A 27,331-nucleotide genomic window follows, 5' to 3' on the forward strand; every position below is an offset into this window, starting at 1 on the left:
TCGACCTTTATCCTTATCAAGCAGGCGCCGGCGAATTGGGTCTGCACATTAGTGAAGGCAAAACCAAATATATGGTGGCAACGTCAGCACCGAAAAAAAGAAGCAACAACATCAGATGGCACTGGTCAAATGAGAATAATAAAGATAAACTGTTCCGCTTGAAACGTCTCTCCTGTAGTGTCAAAGCTCTTACTGTACAAGAGAATGATCTTGCCAGTCCTCATGTATTTCTTGGATACTTGAGTTCTTGGCAAAAAAATTACGAACTCTTAGTCGCGTTTTAGAGGAGAATCTTCTGGAGAATTTTCGACCCCCTACATGAAGATGAACGATTCCGTAGCCTGTATAACGACTAAATTTATAAGTGATACCACACACGACCCACGACCGCGGTGGGCGGGTCACCTAATCTTTATGAATGAGGATGTTCCAGCCCCCAGTCTATAAAGGCAACGTTAATGGTAGAAAAAAAAGACATGGCAGATCCTGCCTGAGATGGAAGCGATGGTGTAGGCCAGGACATCAGGCAGTTTTTACGGATATCGATATTGATGATGATGATCCTACTTCCTCAAAAGAAATTGAGCGCTTGCTGTTGCTAGCCGGTGGAAGATCAATTGAGCACCCCGCAACATTGAATACGTTTACAGAATGGTGTACATCTCCTAATTTGAACCAAAATGTAAGTGAGTCACAGGACACCTAGCGATTTAGGTACAATACTTGTAGCTGACAATATTATGATAACTTCACACACCCGATTGGTTCGTAGTGCGAACCTCTGAGTTAGAATGGGCTCGCGTGGGGTTCGCGCCACTAAAAACCCACCTTCGTTCTCTCCAACCTCCAAGAGGATCTGGGTAATGTGCTGGTTGGTCTCCCCATGTTTCCGCCCAATTCATACCTTAATCTTGCGATACTTTTTAGACTGCGTTGTCAGAGATGATTCGACGTGTCCTTACCGCATTCCCGTGCTCTGCGTGCCTCTTCATACGTCCTGCATGATCCACCACACTCATTTCTTTCGCCATCGAGGGGGAGGGGAAATCCACCTCTAAGAGTTTACAAATGCCTCTGCACACAAATTCGACGAGAAAAGCTGAATGGATCGTACCACTCCGACTAGAAGCAACATCAGACAGCGTTTCTGTTCGCCGATATTCTGCAATATTTTTTAAAGTGTCTCAGGGACAGGGTATTTTTTAGTCGGCTTTGAGACAACCATATGTCCACCGACTTTCAGTTTCACTGTGTTATTTTGTCTACCTTTCGTTACTAAGACTGCTTGCGTTTTCTCATCGGACAAAGTTCGCCCTGCTCTATCTAGCCAGAACTTTCCTGCTCTCACTTTTTCCATCACATAGCGCTTACCGCAGTGCTTTGCTGTAACAATTATAGCCAGGTCATCTACAAAACCGACAAGTGTAACCCCTTCTGGGACGAAAAGAGTAAATACTTTCCCGCTCTCCCCTGAGTCCTTTGCTGGAAGCCTCTACTGGGACGGAAAGAGCAAATACCCCATTATACATGACATTCCACAGCAGGGAATTTAGTACCAAACCCTGCTCTGTGCTGTGCTCTTTGGAGCCCTGATCCATCCCTAACCAAAAAATCGTCTCCACGTTCATCGGTTGCTTGTGTGTCTCTTCTCAACCGTCGCTACCCAGCTTTCACCTAAGCCTCCTTGCTCGAAAACATGCGGTTTGCAAACTTGCGATTGCGGGATATGTCCATATGGCTAACTGATTATAACTACAACAATATGTTTCTCGCGGATGTTTTGCGAGAGAAGGTCCGGCGACGCCTAGTAATTGTTAAGTTTGGTTTGTATTGACCTCATCTGCGATTTGCGTTGAGGGGTCTCCAGAATTCGGAGCACCTGGTGTTGCATGCAGTGGCCCGCACCCTCCTTTCCTTTGCACAATAAGCAACTTGGGTCAGCTCCACAGTCCTTGCTGCGGGTTGGTAGCTCTTATGTCGGCTAACGGCTTTGAATTTAGCTCAAATATTTGTAAGTGAATACATTCTTGGATTTCTTGAGCTCCAACAACAGCTCTTCTTTCTAAGACAGTCTAATGCGGCTCTCAAATTGGTAAGTTCGGGATCTGCATTCACTCTTTTGAATGCCAGGGAATAACCCTTCACCTCGTTTGGAGGCAGTCATAACCTCCTGTGTTATCTTTCTCCGCTCCTTCCTTTTTCGAGGTGCTACCTTTCTTCAGGCTTTCACATTCTTCTTCAGAGGTCCGCTTCTCCTTCCCAGAAAGCTATATGTGTTTCGCCGGCAATTTCGGCAGTCATCCTCACCTGCTCCACTTTTTTTGGAAGTTGATACCCTTTTTAAGGTTTTGTGTAAAACAAAACCTTATTAAAATCGGTTTACTGTCTGTCTGTCTTTTTTTTTCTCCGATGGAAGATGGAAAGCTTCAAAAGCTACCGCAGGCTCCTGCCACACGGTTATGTGGGACTCTTACCCACTAAAACCACCTCTTTCTCCTTCCACTCTCCCCGCGGGACTCCCATTTGGTATTTACGTCGCGGGGCTGGATCACAATTTATTCTGCGGTCATGTTAATATTCGTGTTCCTATCGCGTTCATTCTTTCGGATGACTCCTTCCTCCCTAAGCTTCTTTCCGATGGCTGCAATCACTTTTTCGACTTCGGTCCGTATCCCCTTGGCTTTCACCATAAGTTCCATGATATTTTCGGGTGTAAAGTGCTCCCCGGTTGTAGCTTCTAATGTAGACCTTTGGGCTTCGAATCTGGGGCAGTCTCTGGACTGTTTGGACACTTTGGGTAATATGGCGAATCATTACGCCCAAAACGATACAGATATGCTCGATAGTCTCCGTGTCCGCTCAAGAATTGAGTTAGGTCGAAACCTACTTTGCCTTGAGGTCGCTCGATCCATTTCCGGATATCCCATATGATTTTGTGAGTCCAATGGCCTTTTTCTGACTCTTCCCACTTCTCTCGTTTCAGCTCGTGCGAACTATCGTCGACGGGCAGGAGATTCTCCGATGAGGTACGTTCGATCGTAAAGTCGTTGTATTTCTTTCGCCAGGATTTCAACCGGGACCATTGCTGCTATCGCGCAAGCTGATTCATTGGAAATTGTTGTGTAAGCGCAACATGTTCGGAGTACACATATGGTGATACGCAGCTCCAATCTTTCTCTTATTCCCTATATTTCAAACTGACCACCTTTGAAATAAGGAGTCGACAGCTCGGCCAGCGCTGCGATGTTATATGCCTTGGTTGCTGCACCCACTACATGCAATCGAAAATTTAACCTCTAATCATTACACCTAAGTACTTAAGTGCAGGCTTGGAATGAATTGTTTGCGTTCCAACTTTAATTTTCATGGAAGTGCACTTTCTCCGCTTGGTAATAAGTACTACTTCCGCCTTATGCTCTGCGAGCTGCAGGCTAGCATTCTCTAACCAGGATTTAATCTCATAGACTGCTTCATTTGCATAAAGCTCCACTTCTTCGAGAAGGCGTGCAACAACCGTCACACGAATATCGTCTGCGAAACCAATGGAGGCCACACCAGTAGGAAGGTCTAACGTCAGTACCCCACAAGAGTGGCCCTAGGACAGACCCTTGTAGAACTCCGCATGTCGTTTGGTATGATTTCATTCCTTCATCTGATTCGTAGCACAGAACCCTATCGATTAGGAAGTCGGCAATGATACGCACCAGGTACTTCGCCACGCCTAAGTTGATTATGGACTCAAGTATCTTGCTCCATCAAGCGGAATTGAAGGCATTCTTCACATCAAGTGTAATCACTGCTTAACATTTGCCCTCATCAAGTGCGGTCTTAGCTACTAGGCCAAGTGGATTCGTTGTAGACCCCCCCCCCTTCTGTCTGTCTGTCCGTCACACGAATTTTTCTCGGAGACTCTTATAGTGATTGACACCAAATTTGATTGGAAAGTGGGAACCACGAACGCTCACGTATACATTCAATTACATCCTTTTACATTAAAATTAAGTCTCTACATTTTTTTTTTCATCAAATACAATCATGTGGCGTATCAAATGAAAGGTCTCGATTAATACTTTCCGTTTTGACATTTGTTGGAAAGGTGGAGAATGCGGGGGGTCGAAAGTGATCATTTCTTTAACGGACCCATTCTCAGAAACTACCCAACCGAAAAATTTGAAAAAAAGCAAGAGGCTGCCACTATATGGTGCTTGGAATCCGAAATATACCTTCCACACCGATATCTGTTCAAATAAAGTTAATAATAATATATTACTATAATTTTTAGTAATTGGCTACAAAACCCCCTTTAGATTCATCTTAGCATCACTGCAATAGTGATGTAGGCTATAACATAGAGCATGATTCTACCAAGTTTGGTGGAAATCTCACCATTACTAACAAAGTTATAATACGTCAAAGTTGTCGCTTCTTTGCAAATTCAATACTATGAATGTCAATATCACCCGAAAGTGGATACTCTCATATAATATATGCATATACTAGGTGCTACATACTAATGGCACAACTGCACACTAAAGTGTCTTTACAAAAGAAATACACAAAACCTTTCAGCAGCCCGCTTGCCCACTCCCAAAAACCGTCGGCACTAGATTTGCGAGACCATGCACCGTAACTTCATTACTTTTCTGCTTTTCCACGTTTGGTTTAATTTCTGGATATCCTCCCCATAGCCAATTAGTTTTGCTCCTACCTACCCGGTCTATGCATTAGCGTGCCTATACACGCATATCTCTGGATGCATGTGTATGCCCATAACACATCCGCCGATCATTACCTTATCAGCACGCCTGATAGGTGATTTGGCAACTCCAAACTGAAGGGTACTCTGCATTTGACAAAGCCTATCTATGATTTCCTCGGCAAATAAAATCATACTATCAAAAACTACGTGATACGAAATTAAACATTTTACAAACACTGACCTTAAAGGTACTTGAATCGGACATTTGAAATTTCAATTTGAAGGTTAACCAAAAAACTTTTAATACAAAATTTCAATAAAAACCATAAATAGACATTAAATCTAAACTTAATTATGAACTCAGTTATTTGTCACTAATCAAAAATAAAAATATCATGGAGAATGCTGCCAGACACACGATCGAGGTTGATGCTTTTAAGTAGGTGGACGAATTTGATAATTTTTGGGTATTGCAAGCCTGATCATAGCAAAGTTCGCATTCATCATTTTCGGTAGATTTGCACGATTGTCGTTCGGCCTCGCTCAATTGGGTTACACACCCTCTAGTGACCATGTTATCTAAAATATTGAAATATTTACAGCTTCAGGTTTGCACTTATGCTCAATTTTCTCACCTTTTTGCATTGCGTAACATCCTCTATCCTTATATAAGTGAATGTTTCCAGGACACTTTGTGGCAGATGATCTGACTTGTTCCCCGACACATTCGACAGAAGTTTCACTATCACACTGAATGCAACTTTGGTAAATGGCGTTCTCGTTGTTACAATTATTTGAATCGCATATTTTACAATTTGGATTAGTTACGTCACAACCAGCCTCCAGACTGCAACCTCTACTGATGGATCCGTCACTATATTGAAAAGTGTAACAAGTTTCGTTGAGATAAAAAGGTACGTCTCCTTTACAAGGACGTCCGTCATTCTTATTAAAACCCCAAGAACATTCAGACAAGTAGTAACACGCGATGCAAGACAATTGGGGTGGTCGAAGTAAGGGTATCCCATTGCAGTTATTAGTATCACAAGTTAGGCACTTTTGTGCGGCTTCAATACATTCGTCTCGGCTGTTATCAGACAAACATCCTCGAATTATCTTATTCTTCGATAGATACGCCATGCACCTGTCTTCGGCATCATAATTAGCGCAGGGCAAGGAGACTTCATTTTTCGACGTTATATTAAAGCAGGGAGTGGATCCATCGCAATGATAACAGCGTAATCTATCAGAGGGTATGATTTCGGAGTTGCACAGTTCACCAGTGCACGTTGCACAGTTTGGTTCATTTGGTTCGCATGTTAAATTGCCACTGGCACATCCTCGTACTGTATGCTGTCCAACGATTTTTGATATACATCCTGAACTACAGACTTTTTGATCGATTCTATCTAGTGCGGTTAATTGCGCACAATTAGGATCGTCTTCAGAGGAACAGCTGTAACAATAGCGCATTTCAAAGTTATTACATCCCTTTTTACCCTCACAAGAAGCACATCCTTCCGTTAGATTAGTACTGCCGCAGCCACGTGTAACGATGCCATCTGTGGAGCATAAAAAATGTAAAGTTGAATGAAATAGAATTAAATCATATTCTTGAATTTAGCTGATACTCACCATCTAGACAACTAAAACAGGTTGATAGACCGTAGTCATCACAGGTTTTTGGCTGCAGTTCCGCTAAATTTCCAGCACAGTTGGGATCCGTTCGAGAATCACACGTGTAACACATAGCTTCTGGTATGCATTCGTCATTACACCTGTCTATCATGCATTGTTCTACACTCTCATCCAGATTTTCCAATTCTTCCGGGTCAAAATCTGTGCTGGAGCAGCCTCGCTCCACGAGATCTCCAGTCCTTCTCATGTAGCAAGAGTCATTCCTTCCCAACAACGGGAATACCGTGCAAGTATCAACTACAGGAATCTTGCAATCTTCTTCTGGTGCAGGATCCCGAACGCAATCTTTGTTTGTATTCGAGGAGCATTTAAAACAGTTCAGTGAGCTTATAGCTACCTGATTGTTGCAGTTGTTATAGTCGCATGTTACCAAGAATGATGTCATGGTTACATTTCCGTCTGACATACAACCCCTTGTTGTGTTTTTGTCATCGAACACGTTAGTGTAACATTGATCGTTTTCATCGTAGTTCAGGCATGATCTTGTGGAGCCATAGGGCGAAAAGCAATCAGTACCTGAACATTTGTAACATCGAAGACGATCGCTCGGATATATCAGATTGTTGCAATGTTCGCTTATTGAGCATACTTCCATCTGAGAGTAGTTTGGAGGGAGGTCTGATTCACATCCACGGAAAGTTACCCCGTCCACTATTGAAGAAGAAAATAAAAGATATTAGCTCTAAGAATTTACTAGTTTATAATATTTTTCGTTGGTTTGGCAAAGCTGCTTCTACCTTTCCATTTGACAAGCTGATAAAACATCAGAAGTGCCCATGATAATGGTATACTCCAGTGTGGTAAGTAAATCCGGCTCAGTAACTTCTTAATGATATTTGCATATCCTGCTGGCCGCAAGACTAAGTGAAGGAAGTGAATATGAAATAATTTACTGAGTACTATCCACAGTGAATTCTTAAAGAAATTGGTGGCATCGGAGAAGAGGATAAGTAAAGTAGAGAAAGGACTTTTCAACTGCGGTAAATCCTACCTACTCTCTCTTGAAAGTCTTTATCATTATAAAAAAATATCACCGAGGAACTATTGAGTGCCCTTCGGAAGAGGCATTCTTATCTGTGCTCTGCCAACAACTCGATGCGTTGGTGCCAAAAGCCGCGACTTTTAACATTAATGCGGCAACAAAAAGGGTATAAACTCCTCTAGACAAATGCAAGGAGGGGGGTCTGCCTTAACCGTAGACCTAGCTTTTGTCAGGCCTACACTCGCGCGTGGAATACCCTGGTGCGTCAGCGAGGACAACCCCCACAGCGGTCACCAGGAAATTATCTTTGAGTTATGGGTGAAGCTACTGGGAGGAAAACCATCATGCCCGAAGCTGAGAAAGATGGCAGGCTAGTCTACAAAAGCTTTGGGTGAGCAGACCTTCATAGAGGCGTAGCTAGACCAACCTAATAAAGCAGGCGTTTCGACAGGCAGAATCGACCAAGGGCAAAAAGAGCGCGCTTATAAGGAAGCCCGCAAAACCCTCATGGGGCACTGACAGCTTCCAGCAACCTTTGAATATGACGACAATTACACCAGTTCGCGGTGGTGAGCTGCTGAAGATCTGCGGTAGAATAGGAAATAGCAAAGCTCCGAGCCAGTATGGCGTACCGAATAGGGCCCTTAAGCTTGCGTGAAATCCAGACCGGACATGTTTGTTGAGTTGTCCAAAGCGTGCATGTCCGAGGGGTTATTTCCTGCGGCATGGAAGCGGTAGAAGCCACTACTGCTTAAGGCTGGTAAACCTCCAGGTAAACGAACCTCCTACAGGCCTATATGTGTTTTTGGACACTGTGGAGAAAATGTTCCCGATTGTTGATAGCCAGAAAGGCCTCTCAGTTCCGTAAAGCTACATCAACCGTTGCTGCCATCAAAATGGTCACTGGCTTTTCCGAAGATGTAATTCGCGGAAAGGGTGGTACTAGCAAATATTGCGTGGTGGTGATCCTGGACGTGTGAAAGGCACTGATTTCGGCGAATTTGGAACCTAGCATAGGCATCTCTGGCGAGGATTGGTATTCTTGCCTATCCCGCAACCATTGTCAACCGCTATTTACAAGAATGGAGTATGTTGATTCTGCAGGCATCCCTAAGGGGTCCGTACTGGGCTCACTGTTGTGTACCATCATGTACAACGATGTTCTTAATTTTCCCATTCGGGGAAACATTTCATTACTTTTAAGTTAAAGATTTCGCCAGTACTTGTACAAGTTTAAACTGGATACCTTGCCACATTGTCCAAACTGCAATGGAGTTCCAGAGGACCCAGAGCACATATTCTTCCACTGTCCAAGATTTGTGGAAGAAAGGAAGAACCTGGAGGAGACCCTAGGAGAGGCGTTAGTATCAGAAAATCTGGTGCGAAGACCGCATCTATCCAGAGCAAACTATTCTATTCAAAACCCTAAAAAACGCTTCTAAATTCCATATAACTCATTGAGCTGTGACTGATTGTCGGCTTAGTTTCTGAGTACTTAAACCGTAGTGGTTTATTGCCCTCGACGACCCCGTCTAACGGTGAATATGAACGAAAAATTGAATGTTCAATATTTCCATAGGCGGGATCAGGAAGGAATTGCTCTGTCCATTTCGCGTCCTCTTTATAAGATCTACACTAATCATCTCCAGCTAGTGAGTTATGGTCAGTCAGAATGCTCATTGCCAAGGCTACTGATACTCCAGTTACTGGTTACTGTTACGGTATGGGAGACATTGAAATTCCTTTTATCAAAGCATTTTTCATCATCATGTTTCCTCACAACACCTTGAATCTGGTTCGGAGATCAAAGGGTAGTTTTGTTACATACAATGGAACATAAAACCTTCGAACGGCCTGCTGAGCCCACACCAACAGGTTGAAGGTTGGGTAGGGCTGACAACTTTACACGAAAAACCGAAGTTACGGAGCAACGAAAGGAGCCTCGAATTGCACGAATTCTACAACAACGAACCCGGCATTGTATTACGTATTTTTTAATGGAAGCTAGCCGATATCTTGCCCAATATAAGGCTGGTGTAACAACCAGCAGCTGGTTTACTGGAGAAGAGCCACCACACCATATACCATACTCTAGTCGCCACAGTCTGCTCGGAGTAGGTTTCCTTGTCAGCCAAAAAATGAAACCTGTTATTATCGGTTGTGAATATATAAGTGAAAATTTATTCATTTTGCGTTTGCAAGGTAAATTTCGAAATATAAGCCTTATTAACGGTCACACAGAAGTGGCGGGGAAGGATACTTTCTACGAGACCTAGAAAAATGTCCCAAGTATGATAATAAAATCATACCTGGAGATTTTAACAGTCAAGTAGGGATGGAGCCCATATTCATGTGATACATAGACTCTCATAGCTTACATAAAAATTCCAATGATAACGGACTGCAGATTATTCAGTTGGCAGTATCGCAAGAAATGTTTGATGAAAGTAGGTTTGCGTGGAAAACGACCTACAAAAAAACGTGGGCCTTTCCAGACGAGACCATTTTCAACTAGATTGAACACCCCCACTTCTTAGCTTTGATGAATGTCAAAATAAGTATTTTGTTGACATAGTGCTCCTGGCCTGAATTGTAACACTGCCTACAATTCCTCTGATAATAAGGCGAAAGTGAATACTGAATCTATCCACAGCCTAACACCTATGAACGGGAAATGGATGTCGCAATAACCACAGTCAAAAGAGGTCCTGGAGATGAAGCATCGACAAATAAAGGGGACAAGGGTATGCACTATCATGCATCCGATAATTCCTCCTATGTGGGGTCGGAAATCACAACCGATAGCAGCTATGACGATGAAATTCGTACACGATTTTTGGTAGCCAACAGAGCCTATTTTAGATTACAAAACTGTTTCGTTCGAAACGTTTCACCAAAGCTCTTACTGTAGAAGACCATAATCTTGCTAGTTCCCATGCATTCTTCGGAGACTTTGGTTCTTAGCAAGAAAAATTGCGAATTCTTAGCCGCGTTCGAGAAAAGAATACTCCGAAGAATTTTGGGCCCCCTACTTGAGGATGGACGATTCCGTAGCCTTTATAACGACGAAATCTATGAGCGATTCCATGACGGTCAGGTTGTAGATAAAATCCGGCTCATCAGGATACGTTGGGCATTGGGTTCATATGAATGAGGATGATCCAGCCCGGAAAGTCTCTAAGGGCAATAGCTATGGTAGAAAAAGAAGACATGACAGATGGACTGATGTTGTAGGCCATGATGTCACAAAATTTTAGGGATATCGAATTGGTGGACCACGGCGCATACTCAGAATGTCTGGAGTTCCTTACTAGGGAAATCCTAGATCGCTTACTGGTTGTTGCACCGTTGATGTTGATAGCTTTCAAACGAATTCTACATTCCTATTCGATTTTTGAGAAGACCCCCAAACTTTATTTGAAAATCGCGATAGGCCTGTCCTTCAGTCACTTGTTTTTGATTTTTTCATGGATACTCTTACGGGGACATCTAAACGTTCAGTGACTTACACACTGCTCTATGAAGACGATGTTTTCCTAACATCTCATAATAAAGCTGACCTTGAAAAAATAGTCCGAAAGTGGAATGATCGTTTCATTCAACACGGTCTCACACTGAATCTGAATAAAATAGCAGTTTTGTCGATCGACCCCAATGAAACAGTCACTGTCACTACCATAGACGACGACAGAGTGAATAACATTCACTCTGTCGTCGTCTATGTTTCTGAGGGTTGGCCGAAACGTCACGTTCAGTAACGAGAACTTCCTAGCTAAGATTGGCCTGTGCATTGAAGTTGATCGGAAACGACCAAAAAGTTTATTTCCCTATGTGAGGAGCGATGAATGTATGACACATAGTTCCGTGTGCACATAGTTAAAAATTCCATTGCCCTCTATTTGTTAGAAAGCGATTTAAGTAAATCATTTGATGAAAAGCACTGTATTGATAATAGTCAACCTCATACGCTTCACACTCGGAGTTTAATATTATTAGAAAATGTGAAGAACTTAACCTACAACAGATATAAAAAACCTCAAAAAGGGCTGGGGAGAAGTACATCGATTCTTCATTGATGGACTTTTAATATTCCACTCGAATGTCAATTATTCTCATTAATTATGATGTCAGCATCTTAGTGGTATGGCTTAGGATACGGTAAATTCGCACGAAATTGGTAGTCGGATTTTCATGAAACTTGGCATGCTTATGCATGATACTGTCCTCTATGCCGGTGCTAGTACTCCTAGGATGAACTTAAGGGGAGTTTTTCAGTCAATTTCTATTATACAAGTTGGTAATATACTATTAGTAAGTTTATTTGAGCAGATATGGAAATGGAACATATTTTGAGGCCTAGATTTTATCTGAGCGCACTTTTCTGATTTTTTTCGGGATTTTGGGTTGGGTAGTTTCCGAAAATGAGTTCCTTGCTCGCGCACTTTAGAATTCACGACCTTTCATTTGATACATTGATGACTATATTTGATGGAAAAAAATTCTACATCCCCCCTTTCCATGTATGGGGAGTCCCCTTTAAACTGCACGTAAATTTATGTCACTCACTGTATGTGTGGGATTTCATAGTTCCCATATTTCCACCAAATTTCTTTCGGATCGGTTTTGCCGTTTTGGAGAAAAGTGCGTATGACAGACTGACAGACACACACACAGACAGTAAATCGATTTTAATAAGGTTTTTTTTACAGAAAACTTTAAAAATAAGAGGAACAAATGGATGCAATCGCGAGTTCTTCGGAATATAGTAGTATAGTGGATTTGTTAGGGGCTCAGGAAATACTTTTGAATAGAATGAGCTTCTTTCGATTCCAGAACATACCAAGGTGAGCTTTTATAATTTGAGGTATTCTGACAGATTTCACATTTTCTAAAATTATATTATATGTATTTTACATAAGATATGATGGTTTTGTCTGGCTAGTTGTGAGAGGTAGAATAGCAGCTTTGTCTGAAATTCAATGTTGTTTATATTTATATGAACCTGAATGCAAAATGAAAATTTATTTAAAAAAAAGAATAAATTAAAAACGTTTAAAAATCTAAAAAACAAAAAAAAATTATGAAAATTAGATTGAGATATGTAAGTTCTTTATAGTTGTCCAATTGGAAAAATTTCATGCCATGTTAGTTTTAATTTTTATGTCTTTGACCAAATTAAATGTTAATGTAACATAATTTATTTATGATTCTGTATGTTAGTTTGTTTTCGATTAGCTTTTGAAAGTGTTGTGGTTGTTACATATAATGAAGTTCCGTGTTTGCTTATTACATTAAAAATACATTGTTTGAAAAATAAAATAAAATAAATAATTCTTAAAGTATTACCTGGTTACACAAAGAACCCTCCAACTCGTTTTATGAAATAGGTCCTATATTGCTAGGCACTAAATGCTAAATTTGCTATATAAGTGCTAAATCAAGGGTTTTTGTATGTAATTTCATATTTTCATTTATGTATATATGAATAGAAAAGAGTCTGTTTTAAAGTCTGAAAAATTTCATGTATCTCTATGTTCATACTGACTTTGGAAATCGTTTGTCAGGAAACGAGTGTGTGTATGTGTATGTAATATGTAGGAAGAAAATATATTTTGAATGGAATATTGAGTATTAAAAATAGTGTTAAATTTGTGTATTTCTTTAATGTTGTGTATAAAAACATAAATAAAATAAAAACAACAATAAATCAGTCCTGGAAAATATCAAAACATTTTAATTGAAGTGGCAGCGAATAAAAAATTCAATTCTACATTAAAAAATCTTTAAAAAACTCAATAATAGTAAACAAATTGTCAGGGATATTTTTAGGGCATTTGCGCCGTTTTCCAGTTGTTGAATATTACATTCCTGATTCAAACAAAAAATGCAGTCGGTGTTGTTTGGATCTTGTGAACATTTCTTGCGATCATCTAGATCCAAATTAGAAAGGCATCCACGAATTATGCTGTCATCTAAAAGAAATAGCCATGCTCAATTAAAATAATTAGGATTATGCAAAGAAATCAAATATAATTTCAAAATATTAAACCTGGAATTGTGCTTACCTTTTCTCATAACAAAACATCCTCGTTCTTCATATGTTTGGATTGCTGCTTCGCAAATTGTTGCATTTAGAGATTCCCCTCCTACACAATGGATATTATTCTGGCTTGAGCATTGTAAGCAACTTTGCCGAACAACATTCCTTGTATTGCAATTTTCTGAATCGCAAAATTCGCAGAATGAATCAGAGGACATGCAAGAACTATCTAAAGTGCATCCACGCGTAACTGTCGTCTCGTTATATGTATTTATGTAGCAAGTCTCGTTTTGGTAATACAAGACATTATTTTTACACGTAGTTCCCGAACTGGCTAGGAATCCCCACTGGCACTCTTCCTCTCCCGAACATTGTATACACGAAAATGTTGAAGATTGCATCAAAGGTAAATTATTACACCCGTTGGTGTCGCACGTTACACATTTGTTGCCGTGCGTCAAGCAATCATCCCCAACAGGATTCGACAAACACCCACGAATCATATGGTCCCCGGAGAAGTACTGCACACATTTGTCATCAGGATCGTAATATAAACATGGTATCGGGACCACTGTGCCGTTGATTTCATCACAAGAACTGTCTCCGCTGCATTGATAGCACTCGAGGGTTCCGAGAGTTGTTTGCGCATTATTGCACAATGTTCCGTTACAGGTCTTACAGAATACATCAGGATCATCCGCATCACAATTCAATTCTACGCTTTCGCAGCCTCTAACCATATATTTTCCATCCAAAATTTTTTTTACACAACTTCCGTCACATAGTGCAACGCCGGTTCCAGCTTCTGACCCAGGCACTACACAGTTTTTATCTTTAGCCGAAGTACAATTGTAACATTGATTCAGCGTACGGTTATTACATCCGTCCTCTTCGTAGCAGGTGAAACATTGGCTCTCCTGGTGCCCCGCACCACATCCGCGAGATACTACGTTATCTAAAATTCACTTTTATCTTATAAACCTTTTCATTTTAAAATTAAAGTAGCCAAATGGATGCAGAAACAATAAATTCAGTTGAAATTCTAAAGGTTAGATTGGAAGAGATTAGAACGAAATATGAACCTTAAAATAGAAGTATAAATTTTCCTTTTTGTTTATAAAAGGTGATTATTTGCGGCGCAATTCGATGCAGGTGCATTTTTTTATAGAGTAAGCAACATATCAAAAATAGTAATTGTTCAGAAAAAAATCCAAAAATGTCAGCCTTTGTATACTGTAGATATGTATATGACTAAGGAAGTTCCAGAGAAAACGATTCTTAAATGTAATCAATAATAAAATGAATAATATCGGAGTTTTCACGAAATAATAACATAGTGACATAAGTGATGTGTCCGCTTTACAATAAAATATTTATTGTTAAAATTCATAAGGTTGCGTCTTACAGAAAACCACTCCAACATTTGCTACAGGTACAATTATTGGCAGCTATACATGGCCTGCCTGAGGAGATACAATTCGGCCACAAGGACCACCAAGAAGCGGTCCTGGTTGAACTATTATTAAAACATTGAAAGCATCAGCGGATCTACGAAACTTAGTAAAATTCTGTCTATGATACATAGGATCCACCCTTTCTTAAAAAGTCGGAAGGAATTTTCTATTGAGACCCTGCTTAAGTAGTCCCAGTCATGCAAGGTGATCGAATAGATAATTACCGATGGTAAACAGTTTGTCCGCATTTAAATCTTCGGGCCCAGACGACATGATGTCAGTCATGCTACAGAAACAGCAAGAAAAGGTGGTACTGTGACTAGTAGAGATTTACCGTAGTTGCCATGAGTCCGCAAAGGACTTTCGGCCAATCAGCCTCTTCCGTGTTGAAGATCCTCATTAATGCGATTTCTCAAAATTTAAACACATAAAATTCACAGAAACTGCCCTTGACGAAGTAATTAGTGCCGTTGAGCGGTCGGTACACTGCAGACAACATATCTTAACTGATTTCCTGAATGTAGAGGGAGAGTTCAACAGCTTTAGTACCAAAGCCAACTAGGAAGCTCTAACCTGAACAGGATTGAAGGGGTGTCTTACGCATTTGAGTAGTACTCATGCTAAGAACTACGATAGAGAGCTGTGAGGAGAGGGACGCCATCTCATCAGCTCTCTGGTATTCTAGTTGATACGTGTGTGAGATGGGGGATAGACAAAGCATCTAAGCACTCAGACTCTAGTGGTCCATTGTACTTGATTTCCCCGCCTAACGGAATATCCCAGATTCACCTATATATCGCAGGATTTCCGATAGTGGATGCACTCCTAGCCACTGTAGGTGGAGCAGATTAGCACCAAAAATCATATGTGTGCTGCGTCCACAGGCGAAATACTCACATAAAAAATGTTCCGTGGATCCCACTTCCTCATTACAAGATGGATCTCAAAGAATCCCTATTTTGAACATATGCCCAGCTACTGAATTATAACCAATCTGAATGTCCACAATACTTCTGCAAGTCTTCTTGCTGGAATTGCTGTTTGTGGTCTCGACATGAGGGACTTTGAATCCTCTTTTACTAAAACAACCAAGATTTCATTTCCCTCTGCACCAAGATAACCGAGTACCTACAGTATTGTATCTAGAAATAGAGTTCAATCGGTTTCTACATTCCCAAAGGATTTTTGAAGTGATCAAGGGATTGCTCAATGCCCTTAATGCACCTTGACTATCACTGTAAATTGTGATATGCCTGCCTTTCAACCGCTCGAAAATCAGCCAGGTTGCCGCCCTTAGAATTACATACACTTCAGCGTGAAAGGCCGTTTCTTCGAAAGGCTTTTAAGGCGTCAGTATTTCCTAACATGCATGCTTCTGGTTCTTCCCAGTTTTCTCTACATTTTAAAATAACTTCGATAAAAACCCATTGCAGCAACTGGATACAGTTCTCCCAACAACCCGTACATTGTTCTGTGTCTCCCTCGTCCATTGTTTCCCCATAAATCTAATCGAATTAGTCTAGGGGTTGCCCTCATTGTAGTGCTTTGAATAAATAAACCCATGAGCTGCAGGAAGATTCACGGTGGACGCCATTATGGAGTTCGTGGATGCGGTTCATCGAGCCGAGGCACACAGCCGCCGATCTCGACGGAGAGTGCTCCTCATAGCGTTTGATGTCAGAAATGCTTATAATTCCATAAGACTGACAGATATGCCCGTCACATTAGAAAACTCATTCCACGTGCTAAGTTATCTCTTGTGGATATTGAGGGATTATCTGAAAGACCGCTCTCTACTCTATGAAACGCCAGAAGGCCAGAAGGGATGGAGATCATGTCGCGAGCGGGACAAGGATCCATCCTAGGGTCGGACCCCTGGAACGCTTCCTACGATAGTCTGCTAAGACTCGAGACTCGAGTGTCGCGCCTGATCGGTTATAGAGACGGCATTGCGGCACTTGTTGCTGGACGCGCTATTGAACAGACGCAAAGAAGACTTGGCATATTGATGAGATGGATAAACGGATGAATGATTACTCATGGTTTCAGCCATGCGCTGCAAAAAAAATCGAGAATGCCGACCCTGCGTCACATATCGATCGGCGGGTTAACTATAGAGTCAAAACCAACTGTTAAATACCTTGTCTTAATGCTTGAATCGAAGATGAGGTTCTTTGAGAAAATCAAATCAACAGGGGACAGGGCTGCAGCTGGAGTCTCGGCCATGAGTCAGCAAATTGCGAATGTTGAGGCCGTATATCTACTAGGAGACGTCCTCTCATGAGAGCAACGCAGTCCACTCTGCTGTAGGGCGCGGAGGTATGCCTTTGACAAGGAGGTGAATCATAAGCGCTTTTCTCAAATGCAGATACGGAGAGCTTTGCGAGTGGTGGAAACGGCCGTGATGATCGTCGCAGGGGTTGCCCTCCTTGCCAAGAAGCGTAAAGCTATCTACAGCTGCAAGTGCGAAGATATAAGAGAGGTAGTTGCCCATGAAGAACGTCAACGCACACTTACCGAATGGAAACTCTTTGGGTAAAATGAGCCAAGCGGCAGATGGACTGCGGAGCTCATCGACAGTTTAGATCTGTGGCTGAACCGAAGGCATAGTGAGACTGATTACTTGCTTATCCAACTGCTAAGTGGGTGTAGAAATTTTCAGTCTTACCTGCACAAAATTGGGAAGGAGCAATTTCCTAATTGCGTGTTCGGAAATGAAGTAATGGATGACGCCGAACATACTTTTTCGCTTATGAAAGGTGGGTCGACTTTCGCCAGCAGCTTTATGCAGACACAGACGAGGTCTCTCCAGACGACATTGTAAGAGAGAGAGATGAGGAGCGCTGCAGATGGAGTCGTGTTGCGCAGGACCAGCCCGAAGTAATATGTCAAACGGTTTCAGGCTAGCTCTCTAATGACAAGGAGGTGTTTAATTGGTAGTTTGTGTCACCTTAACCCACCACCTACCACCACAACACAAACATACATCGGCCTAATGACCGCAATATATATCTACATTACTACCAGATGCCTAAGTCGCCATGTCGAGGGAAAGGTCCGCCAACATAACTAATAAGTTGTCATTTTTACCTCTACATGTTTGTTCCAAAGGAGCTTGTTGTCTAGTATAACTCCCAGATATTTAACTTCGCCTTTCAGAGTTGCATCGTCTATCTTTGAAATCAAAGGACTTTTCCATGCTGGTAAGCATGTTGGTTTTCATTTAGTGGGTACGGCATTAACGTCTTCTTGCAAATATGATGCCCAACGAGTCTCCGCAGACATTTCAGCAGAAATGATGTTAACCTGATTTGTCTGAGGTTCTTTGGATTCGAGTAGCCATCTTTCCCAGCTATGAAGACTACCCTTACCTTCTGCTAAGAGATAGGCGCTGAGAACAAGATTTTCACCAAAAATATAAAATTAAAAGTTGCTCTAAGTACCTAACGCCCTCCTTTAGCATCGCTGGATAGATGCCATCCCGCTTTTGATTGGTAACAGCTGTACTCCCTCTGCGTGCCAATTTCCTTTGTAACAATTTCGTGGTCAAAAGTTTATAGAAACCGCCTATTCTCTCCCTCCCACTTCTGCCATCTGTTCTACCAGGTGGTATACTTCCAAGCGAATCAATATAGACTCAATTCTGGAGTTCGTGAAAGTTCAAACGGATTTTCTATAAGAGTCCAAGTTGGCAAATTCATCCTTTTCAAAAACTTTGCATAGCTCAGGCTCATTTTCTGCTTCCAGTTCCATACAGGGTGTTCTAATGGAATCTCGCTTTGTACGTTTTAAAAGACCCTTTTATTCACCTTTTGAGTTCCAGAACTTTAACCAATCTTAATTTTTATTGCTTTTGCAAACACGATTCAGAAGTCATCTCGTTGATTTCCAACATTTTTAGTTCTTGCATCGGTGGAGGACACAAAGTATCATAGAGTAAGTAAGCAGATGCAACTATGACCTTCTGCTCTTGCCACCAACCTGGTATTTTAAGTTGACCGCAACTAGGTCCTGGGAACAGAATTGGATTACTGTTGGGCTTCTTTTGAATTTATTTACTCATCCTTATATTAAATGTTGTTAATCGGTTTGAGCTACCGAAATAAGGGAGTACTTGAATTGGAAAATGATGAAGATGACCCTAGTTTCTTTCTCAGAAAACTCAGTTTGATGAGATACGCTCAGCCTTCTTCATTTGGTAAGTCCTTTACATGTAATGTTAGAAACGATTTAGCTCCTAATTCGATTTGTTTTTCTTGCACTCTGTGTCGCTTCTGCTTACCATTGCTGATAATACTCAGATAGGTACTCTAGCTCCTGATACTAGCGTTCCCCAAGTTACTGTTATTCCGAAATAGCGTTTTATCTTTAAACGTTTATCGTTAAACTTAAACAGAAAGCTAATCGAGTCCATTCCTATCGTCAACAGCGTTTCACTGAGAAAGTTACATCTATTCCGAGATGCGAGTATCTTTAATGTCAGCTGGATTCGTGTCATTAATTAGGTTGTTGTGCCGTTGATGATGATGATATCTAGATACAATTGATGCCAAAAAAAATTGATTTCGCGGTGCCGACACACGGGATGACCCCCTTAACTCTTGAATAGTCACTCAGGATTTGCATACCCAGACCGCTTCCGAAATAACCCTTGCAGAAGCCCTCTTAATAATATATGGATCATAGATTAAACTGAATTGGAATTTCCCCTCTCCCATCTTTAAAAAAATCTAAGTATTGTATTGTCCTGAAAGTGGTAGTTTACACCGAAAAAAGTAGCGCCAAAAAGGGACCCAAAGTTCGCTGCATTGTCAAGAAAAGGGCACGCCTGAAAGTTTCTCATGGGTTTCTTGAGGATTGTGATAGGACCACTCAAAAGCCATATGTTCCGACGGATCACGTAGACTAATGTCCTCTTGAAAATCATTTAAGGATTTTCCCTCAGCGAAGAGAGAGTCTTAGGAGATGGGTACTAATCCCTCTAGAAATTTACAGTACGATATGCAGAACCGAAAATTTGGATCCGGAAGGCAAACTTGATAATGTCTTCCAGCTCGTGATAAAGGCAAAGCCAAATACGATTAGTGAGTTGTCCTAAGCGTGCATTGTAGAGAACATTTCCCCTGCCTTATGAGGGTGACAGTAACTTTTACTGGTATCCAAACCCCCTAAACTTTCAAGCGAGCATTCTTTTATTGACCTATCGACATATAATGAAAGTTCTGGGTTGCTAATGGCTTAGAAACCTTTGAGATTGGTAATTTGCTTTCGGTAAATCGATCTCACTTTCGAAATCATGTAATTGGTTACCGACTTAGCAGAAACTATTTATTTATTTAAGGAGTTTAAGGAATAATTTTGTGTTTCCTAACGACAATTGATATTCCGATCTTTCGTTGGTTTTCTCGGCAACCACCCAAAAGAGACACGACTTTGGTACGACGCTGATGAACTCAAAGAGCATTACCCCCACATGTATCTCACTATTGTGGAACGTCCTGTAGAATGATGTACTTAACGTTCAACAAGTGGATAACACCAAAGGTAGCATTAGTTAAGGACGATTTTTAGCATTGAGAATTACATCATCATTTTTAAGCTGTATGCGGGGCTATTCATCGACTTTAAAGCCGCCTATGATAGCATAGCCAGGGTAAAACTGTACATGGCCATGAGAGAATTCGGTATCCCGACGAAATTAATAAGACTGACTAGGCTGACCCTGACCAATGTGCGAGGCCAGATAAAAGCAGCAGGATCACTCTCAAGACAATTCGACATCAACAACGGTCTACGACAAGGGGATGCCCTATCATGCGTCCTCTTTAACCTGGCCCTCGGGAAATTGATCTGTGATGCTGAGGTAAATGCAAGAGGTACGATCCTCTTTAAGTCCATCCAACTACTGGCCTGTGCTGACGATATTGACATCATGAGAAGAACCACCCGAGACGTACAAACTGCTTTCATCCAGATCAAGCAGGCGGCGATTGGCGCGAGATCTTGGGCTGCACATCAATGAAGACAGGACAAAGTGTATGGTGGCAACGTCAGCACCGAAAAACAACCAACCAACAACATCAAACTGCACTGTCCAAACGGGAAAAATAAAGATAAGAGAATAAAACTTTGAGACTGTTGACAGTTTCTCCCATCTAGGGTCGAAAATCACAACCGATAACAGCTACGATGACGAAATCCGCGCACGGTTGCTGTCAGTCAACAGAGCCTATTTCAGCTTACAAAAACTGTTCCGCTCGAAACATCTCACCATAGGATCGAAGCTCTTACTGTACAAGACAATGATCTTGCCAGTCCTCATGTATTCCTCGGAAACTTGGGTTCTTAGCAAGAAAAATTGCAAACTCTTGGCCGCGTTTGAGAGAAGAATCCTCGGAAGAATTTTTGGCCCCCTACATGAGGATGGACGATTCCGTACCCTACACAATGACGAAATCTATGAGCAATAACATGACCGTCCGGTTGTGGATGAAATCCGGCTCAATAGGTTACGGTGGGCGGGTCATTTAATCCGTATGTATGAGAATGATCCCACCCGGAATGTCAATAAGGGCAATATCTATGGTAGAAAAAGAAGACGAGGCAGACCCTGCCTAAGATCGATATCGAATTGGTGGACCTCGGCGCAAAACCGGTATACCGGTATACCGGTTGTTGCGCCGTTGATGATGATGATGATGCGGGGCTGTTAAAATTTAGCTAGCTCGTGCAGTATACGGATTACTAAATATCCAGTAATAGCAAGACCGAAACGAGGATGATACCGGACGCAGGCGATGTGCAGTATACTTACAAGTGGATTTCCCAGGATGAAAGTAGGAAGGCAGAAAGTGATAACCCTCGGACCCAGGAAAGAGACACATAATAAAACAACTAACGCTGAAGGGATAATAGAGAAGCCCGCATAATTTTCAACCCGAAAACGGATTTTCCCTCCACTGCCCTGCTTGTATAACACTCTGCCAGCGGGCAGATTAAGGCGAAAGTCCATAATATAAAATAAAGAAAGCAGAACTCTGACTTCAGGACGTCTGACCGCTTTCTGTGTGCGCCGACTCGAAGCGTCTGGATAAAAGGACGATTGGTAAGAAACCTTGATGGTATACGTCGGTGTTTGGCTTAAGCGTCATAGACGACCTAAATGTTTCATCCTCAATTATTGAATTCTCTCTATAATGAAGACCAACTCGTCTGCTATTTCATCTTTTGATAACCAAACGCTGGTCAAAACTTTTCTTGCGCACGATTTACGTGAAGACCATAGTTGAGGAGTTAGACTCTTGCAATTTAAATAAGCACAAAACTCTAAACTTACATTAATTACTTCCATGCATCCCAACAAACTAAACATAACCATGCATTTCGTTTTAGCTAACAAATAGGCTCGCTGTTTTTATTAAACGCAATGAATAAAAATGTTATTAACAATATATAACTACATAACAATAAATGCGTATTTATGACATTGGTGAAATCAAAATAAAATAATTTCCCATTTTCTAAAAGAGTAGTTTGAAATTTTATATTTTCTCCTCATTCACAGTGACCGGGTCAGACAATAATATCGAAATTGTGTTTGAACATTAAGATTACAACAATAGTGAGAAAAATGCTAAATGAAACTTGTAACTTTGATGTACTATTGGCATTCTGTGTATTACAACTTTCCCCATAACATGCTGTACAATTTTTCGGGTCCGCAGCTAGGCACGATTGCAGTTCGCCGGCACTGAAATCTTGCAGGCAGCCTCTCTCAATATAGTCATCTGCAATTGTTATTATTTCCATGTTAAGGAGATGCCAGTGAATATCTACTACAGTTTTACCCAGGACCATGTTTTCTTTGAAAGGAAAGAATTATAACGCTGTCGTAAAAAGTAGTTTCGAGTCAAATAACTAAAAATAAAACCAACCAAAATATAATCGGCAATAAATGATTGTTATATAACTCGCAAATTGGCAAATCGATAATAAGTAAAACTATTGTAGAATGAAGAACATTTCCTTTATGCAAATCACAGTATTTAAAATTTCACCGACCTCTCCATAAAATCCAATTTAAAACATGATCCTGACTTAATTGAAATTTACGGACAACACTCTGCCTACCTTCACGTTTCATATAGCACCCTCGCTGTTCATAAGTCATGAAATTTCCAGGACAATCCGATGTAGGGTATTTCCCGACTCCGCACTTAGAAGCTAAACTTCCATTGCATTGTAAGCAATGTTGTACCACAGCGTTATATCTATTGCAATCATTAGTACTGCAAGATTGACAAGCGAATCCTAGTAAAAGACAAGTATAAAGATCGGAGAAACAACCCCTAACAACCGTCGATGTTATCAAAGGCATCGAAAGTACATAACACACTGGTTGGTCGTAATAAAACACAGTTTCGTTACACTCTTTGCCACTCGATGCTTCAAATCCCCATGGACAATCCTCCTCATTTGAGCATTGGATGCAAGATAGATTTGCTGGCTTTGTAAGCGGAAGATCGTTGCAACTATCTTCTCTGCAATAGTAGCATCTCCTCCCAACATCGATACACTCATTTGTATTATTATCACCTATGCATCCACGTATCATATTGTTAGCTTCGTCAATGAACTGATAGCATCCTGCTGCTCCAAAATCAGGACACAATGTCGCCTCGTCCGTTGCATTGAGGTACTGACAAGACGATTCTCCTCGACATTGGTAGCAATGGAAGTTTGCACTCGGAGTAGTGTCATTGTTGCAAAGTGAACCTGTGCAAGGGACGCAGGCTAAATCGTTGGACTCGCAACTGAAACTTTCACTTTGACATCCACGTTCTGTGGTAGTTTCATTCGTAATCTTCGTCAAGCACTTCGATACACATTTCGTAGTAGTGATATTATGACTACTTCCTGGATTCAGACAATTGAGGTCGTCAACCGAAGAACACGTATAACATTCACTAATTGTTTGATTGTTGCAATAATCGTCAACACATGTTGCACATTGATTTGATACGTTATCAAAGCCACTTCCACAGCCACGGGAAATAGATCCATCTAAATATTGTGTAAATAGTTTTCTGGTAATGATTATATATATATATAGGATGATGGCCGATGTGATTGTTGTGTGTATTTATGTTTGGTGTGATTTGTTAAGAAGTATAAGTATCCCATAGAACTTTACAGACTCAGGATGAGTGGAGCACGGAAAAGAAAGCAAACAGATTCATATTTAATGGAATATGGTGGGTAAGGCGGTCCTGCTTATGTAATAGTCAAATCAATTCAATTTACTACAGAATTTTCGTTGGGATGTATGACAGTTCAATTTTGAGAACTTGATCGTGGTCGTTTTTTCAAAGGGGCGAAAGATGGTGTAAGCCTCCCTTCGGTTATTTATCTATTTTTGTACCCCCTAACTGCGGCAGGATTTTAGACAGATGAATAACGATTCTGTGTTAATTTTAGATCAGCATTGACAAAAAAACCACGGCGGTGTTTTAATTCTGGTAAAGGAATTGAGCAGAGTTACAACAGAGATTCAGGTAAAAGCATTTTAACCTTCATTTGTATAGCCAAGGACTCTATAGAGCGATGGGCATCTTTCAGGGCATACGCTAAAGACCGAGTGACCCAAAAAGAGTGTCATGTTATAGCAGCACCAAGAAATGCTAGCCACAGGGTTATGTTTTTTTATCCAGTTTTCGGCGATTCTTTAACAGCATACTTTTAAAACAAATTAGAGGAAACGTTTACCGCTTAGACCCCAAAACAATAACCAGAATATTTTCAAGGAGTTGAAAAATTAAAACACTTTCGTTCCTTTTTCTACCATGAGGTTGAGAGAGATGCTACCATTGAAAAAAAGATTCTATGAAGGAGTCAGGGACGTGTTAATCGGAACCCCTGTCACCCTTCTTAAGTGTTTATGGATAGAATCAAAAGCGATCTACAGTCCAAAGGAATACTTTCTAAACTCTCGATAAGATATGTTGGTAACAGGTTTACCATTACCCACAAAAAGAAAGTGAAGGCGGTGCTGCGAGTTTTGAGCAAGTACATCGGAAATCACTATTAACGATGGAATATAAAAACAAAAATGGGATCCTCGTCAACATATATAGAAAACCCACCTATACGCAAAGCATGATTCCGAAAACTCAAACCACGGTCGCGAAGAAAAAATAGCACCCTTTAAGGCAAAAACGGCCTCCAATGATTAGGTATTGTGGGTATGTTATATCAATGACTCAGAAAGTGATGAAAGCCTTGTAAATTGACATGGTATCATCGAGTAGGATGCACCAGATCAAAATCAAACTAACATCCCCCCCCCAAAAAATACAAGTCCAGCGGCATATATGTGTAAGACAACGCGTCTCGACTTGAAAATGTATATAGGCCAAACGAAATGACCATGCGGAAAGAGAAACGGAAACAGGGCGGAAAAATAAAATGAAGAGCACATCTCTGAAATCTATTATAACACCACATATCATAACTAAGGAATCTAGCAATAGCAGGAAGCTAAACCCATAAGGCAGCCTGATGATCTTAGGTGAAAGGGATGAAAATAGACTAAATCTTCACACGGAAAATACATCATTTAGGCTGCTCAGAGATTTGACACGTGAGACGTCTGGTAATAATAACTTTGCAGCTATCTAATATTAAGAATTGGACAATAAGGGTATCCTTTGAGTTTCGCCCCAAACCTGATTGCATTGTTTTCCTCTTTTTTATTAGTTCCTATATCACGAATAAATAAGGGATCATAGTAACGAATAAATTTATAAGTAGCAGAAGTCAGACCTAATAAATATAAAATGTTGAAAATGCACTTAAAAAAAGGCATAATTGGTACTCGATATCTATATATCGGTATCTACGAAAAATAATCTCTCTCTTGGGAAAATAACGACGGGTTTTAATTTTATCAAGATGAAGCGTGGAATAAACATCAAAACCTCTTTTACTTGAGGGAGAATGAAAACGGTATCCTTATTAACTTGATTCATATCGCAACTTTCGCAACTTTTGATGTGATTATAGATAGATTTCTAAGTCTACGAAATAGTGATTCTCCTTGGAAAAGCATCCGGAAACTATTATTATTTTTTTACTTATTTGTAATGGTATCAGGCAAGTGTACTCCACTGAGACGACGCAGACAGAAGGCGTTAAGCCTTCGAATGACAACGAAGGTGATCACTGCTACTCCCATATTGCAACACAAAAAGAACATTAGTAGCAGAGAGCAGTTTCAACATGATGTTAGTGTTGAGGTAACTGCATTTCTAGATTTTAGACAAGACAGGGAAAAAGGGATGAACCGTTGTTAATGCGCTGGTCAACATCAAGTTCGGTGCCACTGTCAATAGAAACCACGCTTCCTAGATATAGAAATTGATTGACTCCTTCGATGCCCTGCCCTTGGTTTCGTCGGTGTTTATCTTCAGTCCGAATCTACTTGGCGCTCTTTCCAAATCCTGAACTATGTGGCAAATGTCCATGACTTGGTGAGAAAGCAAACAGATGTCAGCATAGTCGAGGTGTTTAAAGAATATCGACAACACGACGTATCCTTCGCGGACTCCGAGTTGGACGAGAAAAGTGATATGGAAGACCTTGAAATCTACGGAAAAAATAGCGCAGAAAATAGGCCCTGCTTCCACGGAATAGCAGAAAATTAGGAGAAAAATGCACCCTGACGTACATCCACACATTGGGGGGTATTGAATTTGCGAAGAAGCATGTCTATTCTTGACCATCTCACTCTACTTTGTTTGCGGGGCAAGTGCGGGAGTAATGGAATTTACACTTTCATGATCTTTTTCTTATCTTTATTTTTCATTCTTTGCTATATCCTGTATTGCACTCATCATGAAAGAAATTGCTATAGCTACCAGCATTTACTCGGATGATCTGTTCCAATGCTAAACTAAACAAACCAGCAGCTAGTCCACTTTATATCTCTAGCCTAACCAAAGTCTTTTGAACGAGTTTATCAGTTCTTCCTTCCGAGGCCGATTTTATTGAGCACACTTGGATCAGAACTAGAATTTTCAGGTAGAAATGAACAATGGGAAAGCTCAAGTTTCCAACTCATACAAATATTACATTTCCATACCAGGCATTTCAGCATTATTATATTCATAGGTAGCAGTAGTTAGACAGTCAGCAACCCCTTTTTAGGAATGAAATAAGAATTTTTAGGTATATTTTTGAATGTCTTTGTAAACGATAGTTATAAATGATAATTTGTCACCCGGTACGACACTCGACGAAAAACGTTGACAGGAAGTGGTAGGAACAACAATACATAGATTAGAAATACCCTTAAAATAATCGTTGGCAGGAAAATTCAATTTGATCTGAGTGTTGAAGCGTGTTAAAGCACTCCATTTAGGACCTTAATGGTTCGCTAGGTGGCAGTCTAGTCAGCACTG

The 27,331-nt window shown here is 40.8% G+C and overlaps 1 protein-coding gene across 5 annotated transcripts in view; it reads right to left on the minus strand.

The window, feature by feature from the left end:
- Positions 1-4,976: 4,976 nt before the first annotated feature.
- The window catches only part of LOC119646997 (protein psiR-like), a 59,838-nt gene continuing 37,483 nt past the window's right edge, over positions 4,977-27,331 (minus strand). For 2 of the 5 annotated variants that reach the window (XM_038047719.1, XM_038047720.1), the window contains exons 5-6: positions 23,004-23,936; positions 22,261-22,660 (exon numbers count right to left, since the gene is read on the minus strand). In XM_038047719.1, coding sequence (XP_037903647.1) covers positions 22,446-22,660; positions 23,004-23,936 — 1,148 coding nt within the window. In that variant the 3' untranslated portion in view covers positions 22,261-22,445. Of the gene's footprint in view, positions 5,279-5,334; positions 6,262-6,334; positions 7,049-12,725; positions 12,850-13,086; positions 13,352-13,444; positions 14,375-22,260; positions 22,661-23,003; positions 23,937-27,331 lie in introns of those variants that run through there. The other 3 variants (XM_038047723.1, XM_038047721.1, XM_038047722.1) reach the window with 3 other exon arrangements.

The sequence above is a fragment of the Hermetia illucens genome, chromosome 1 (assembly GCF_905115235.1).
Source record: "Hermetia illucens chromosome 1, iHerIll2.2.curated.20191125, whole genome shotgun sequence".
NCBI classification, from domain to species: Eukaryota; Metazoa; Arthropoda; class Insecta; order Diptera; family Stratiomyidae; genus Hermetia; species Hermetia illucens.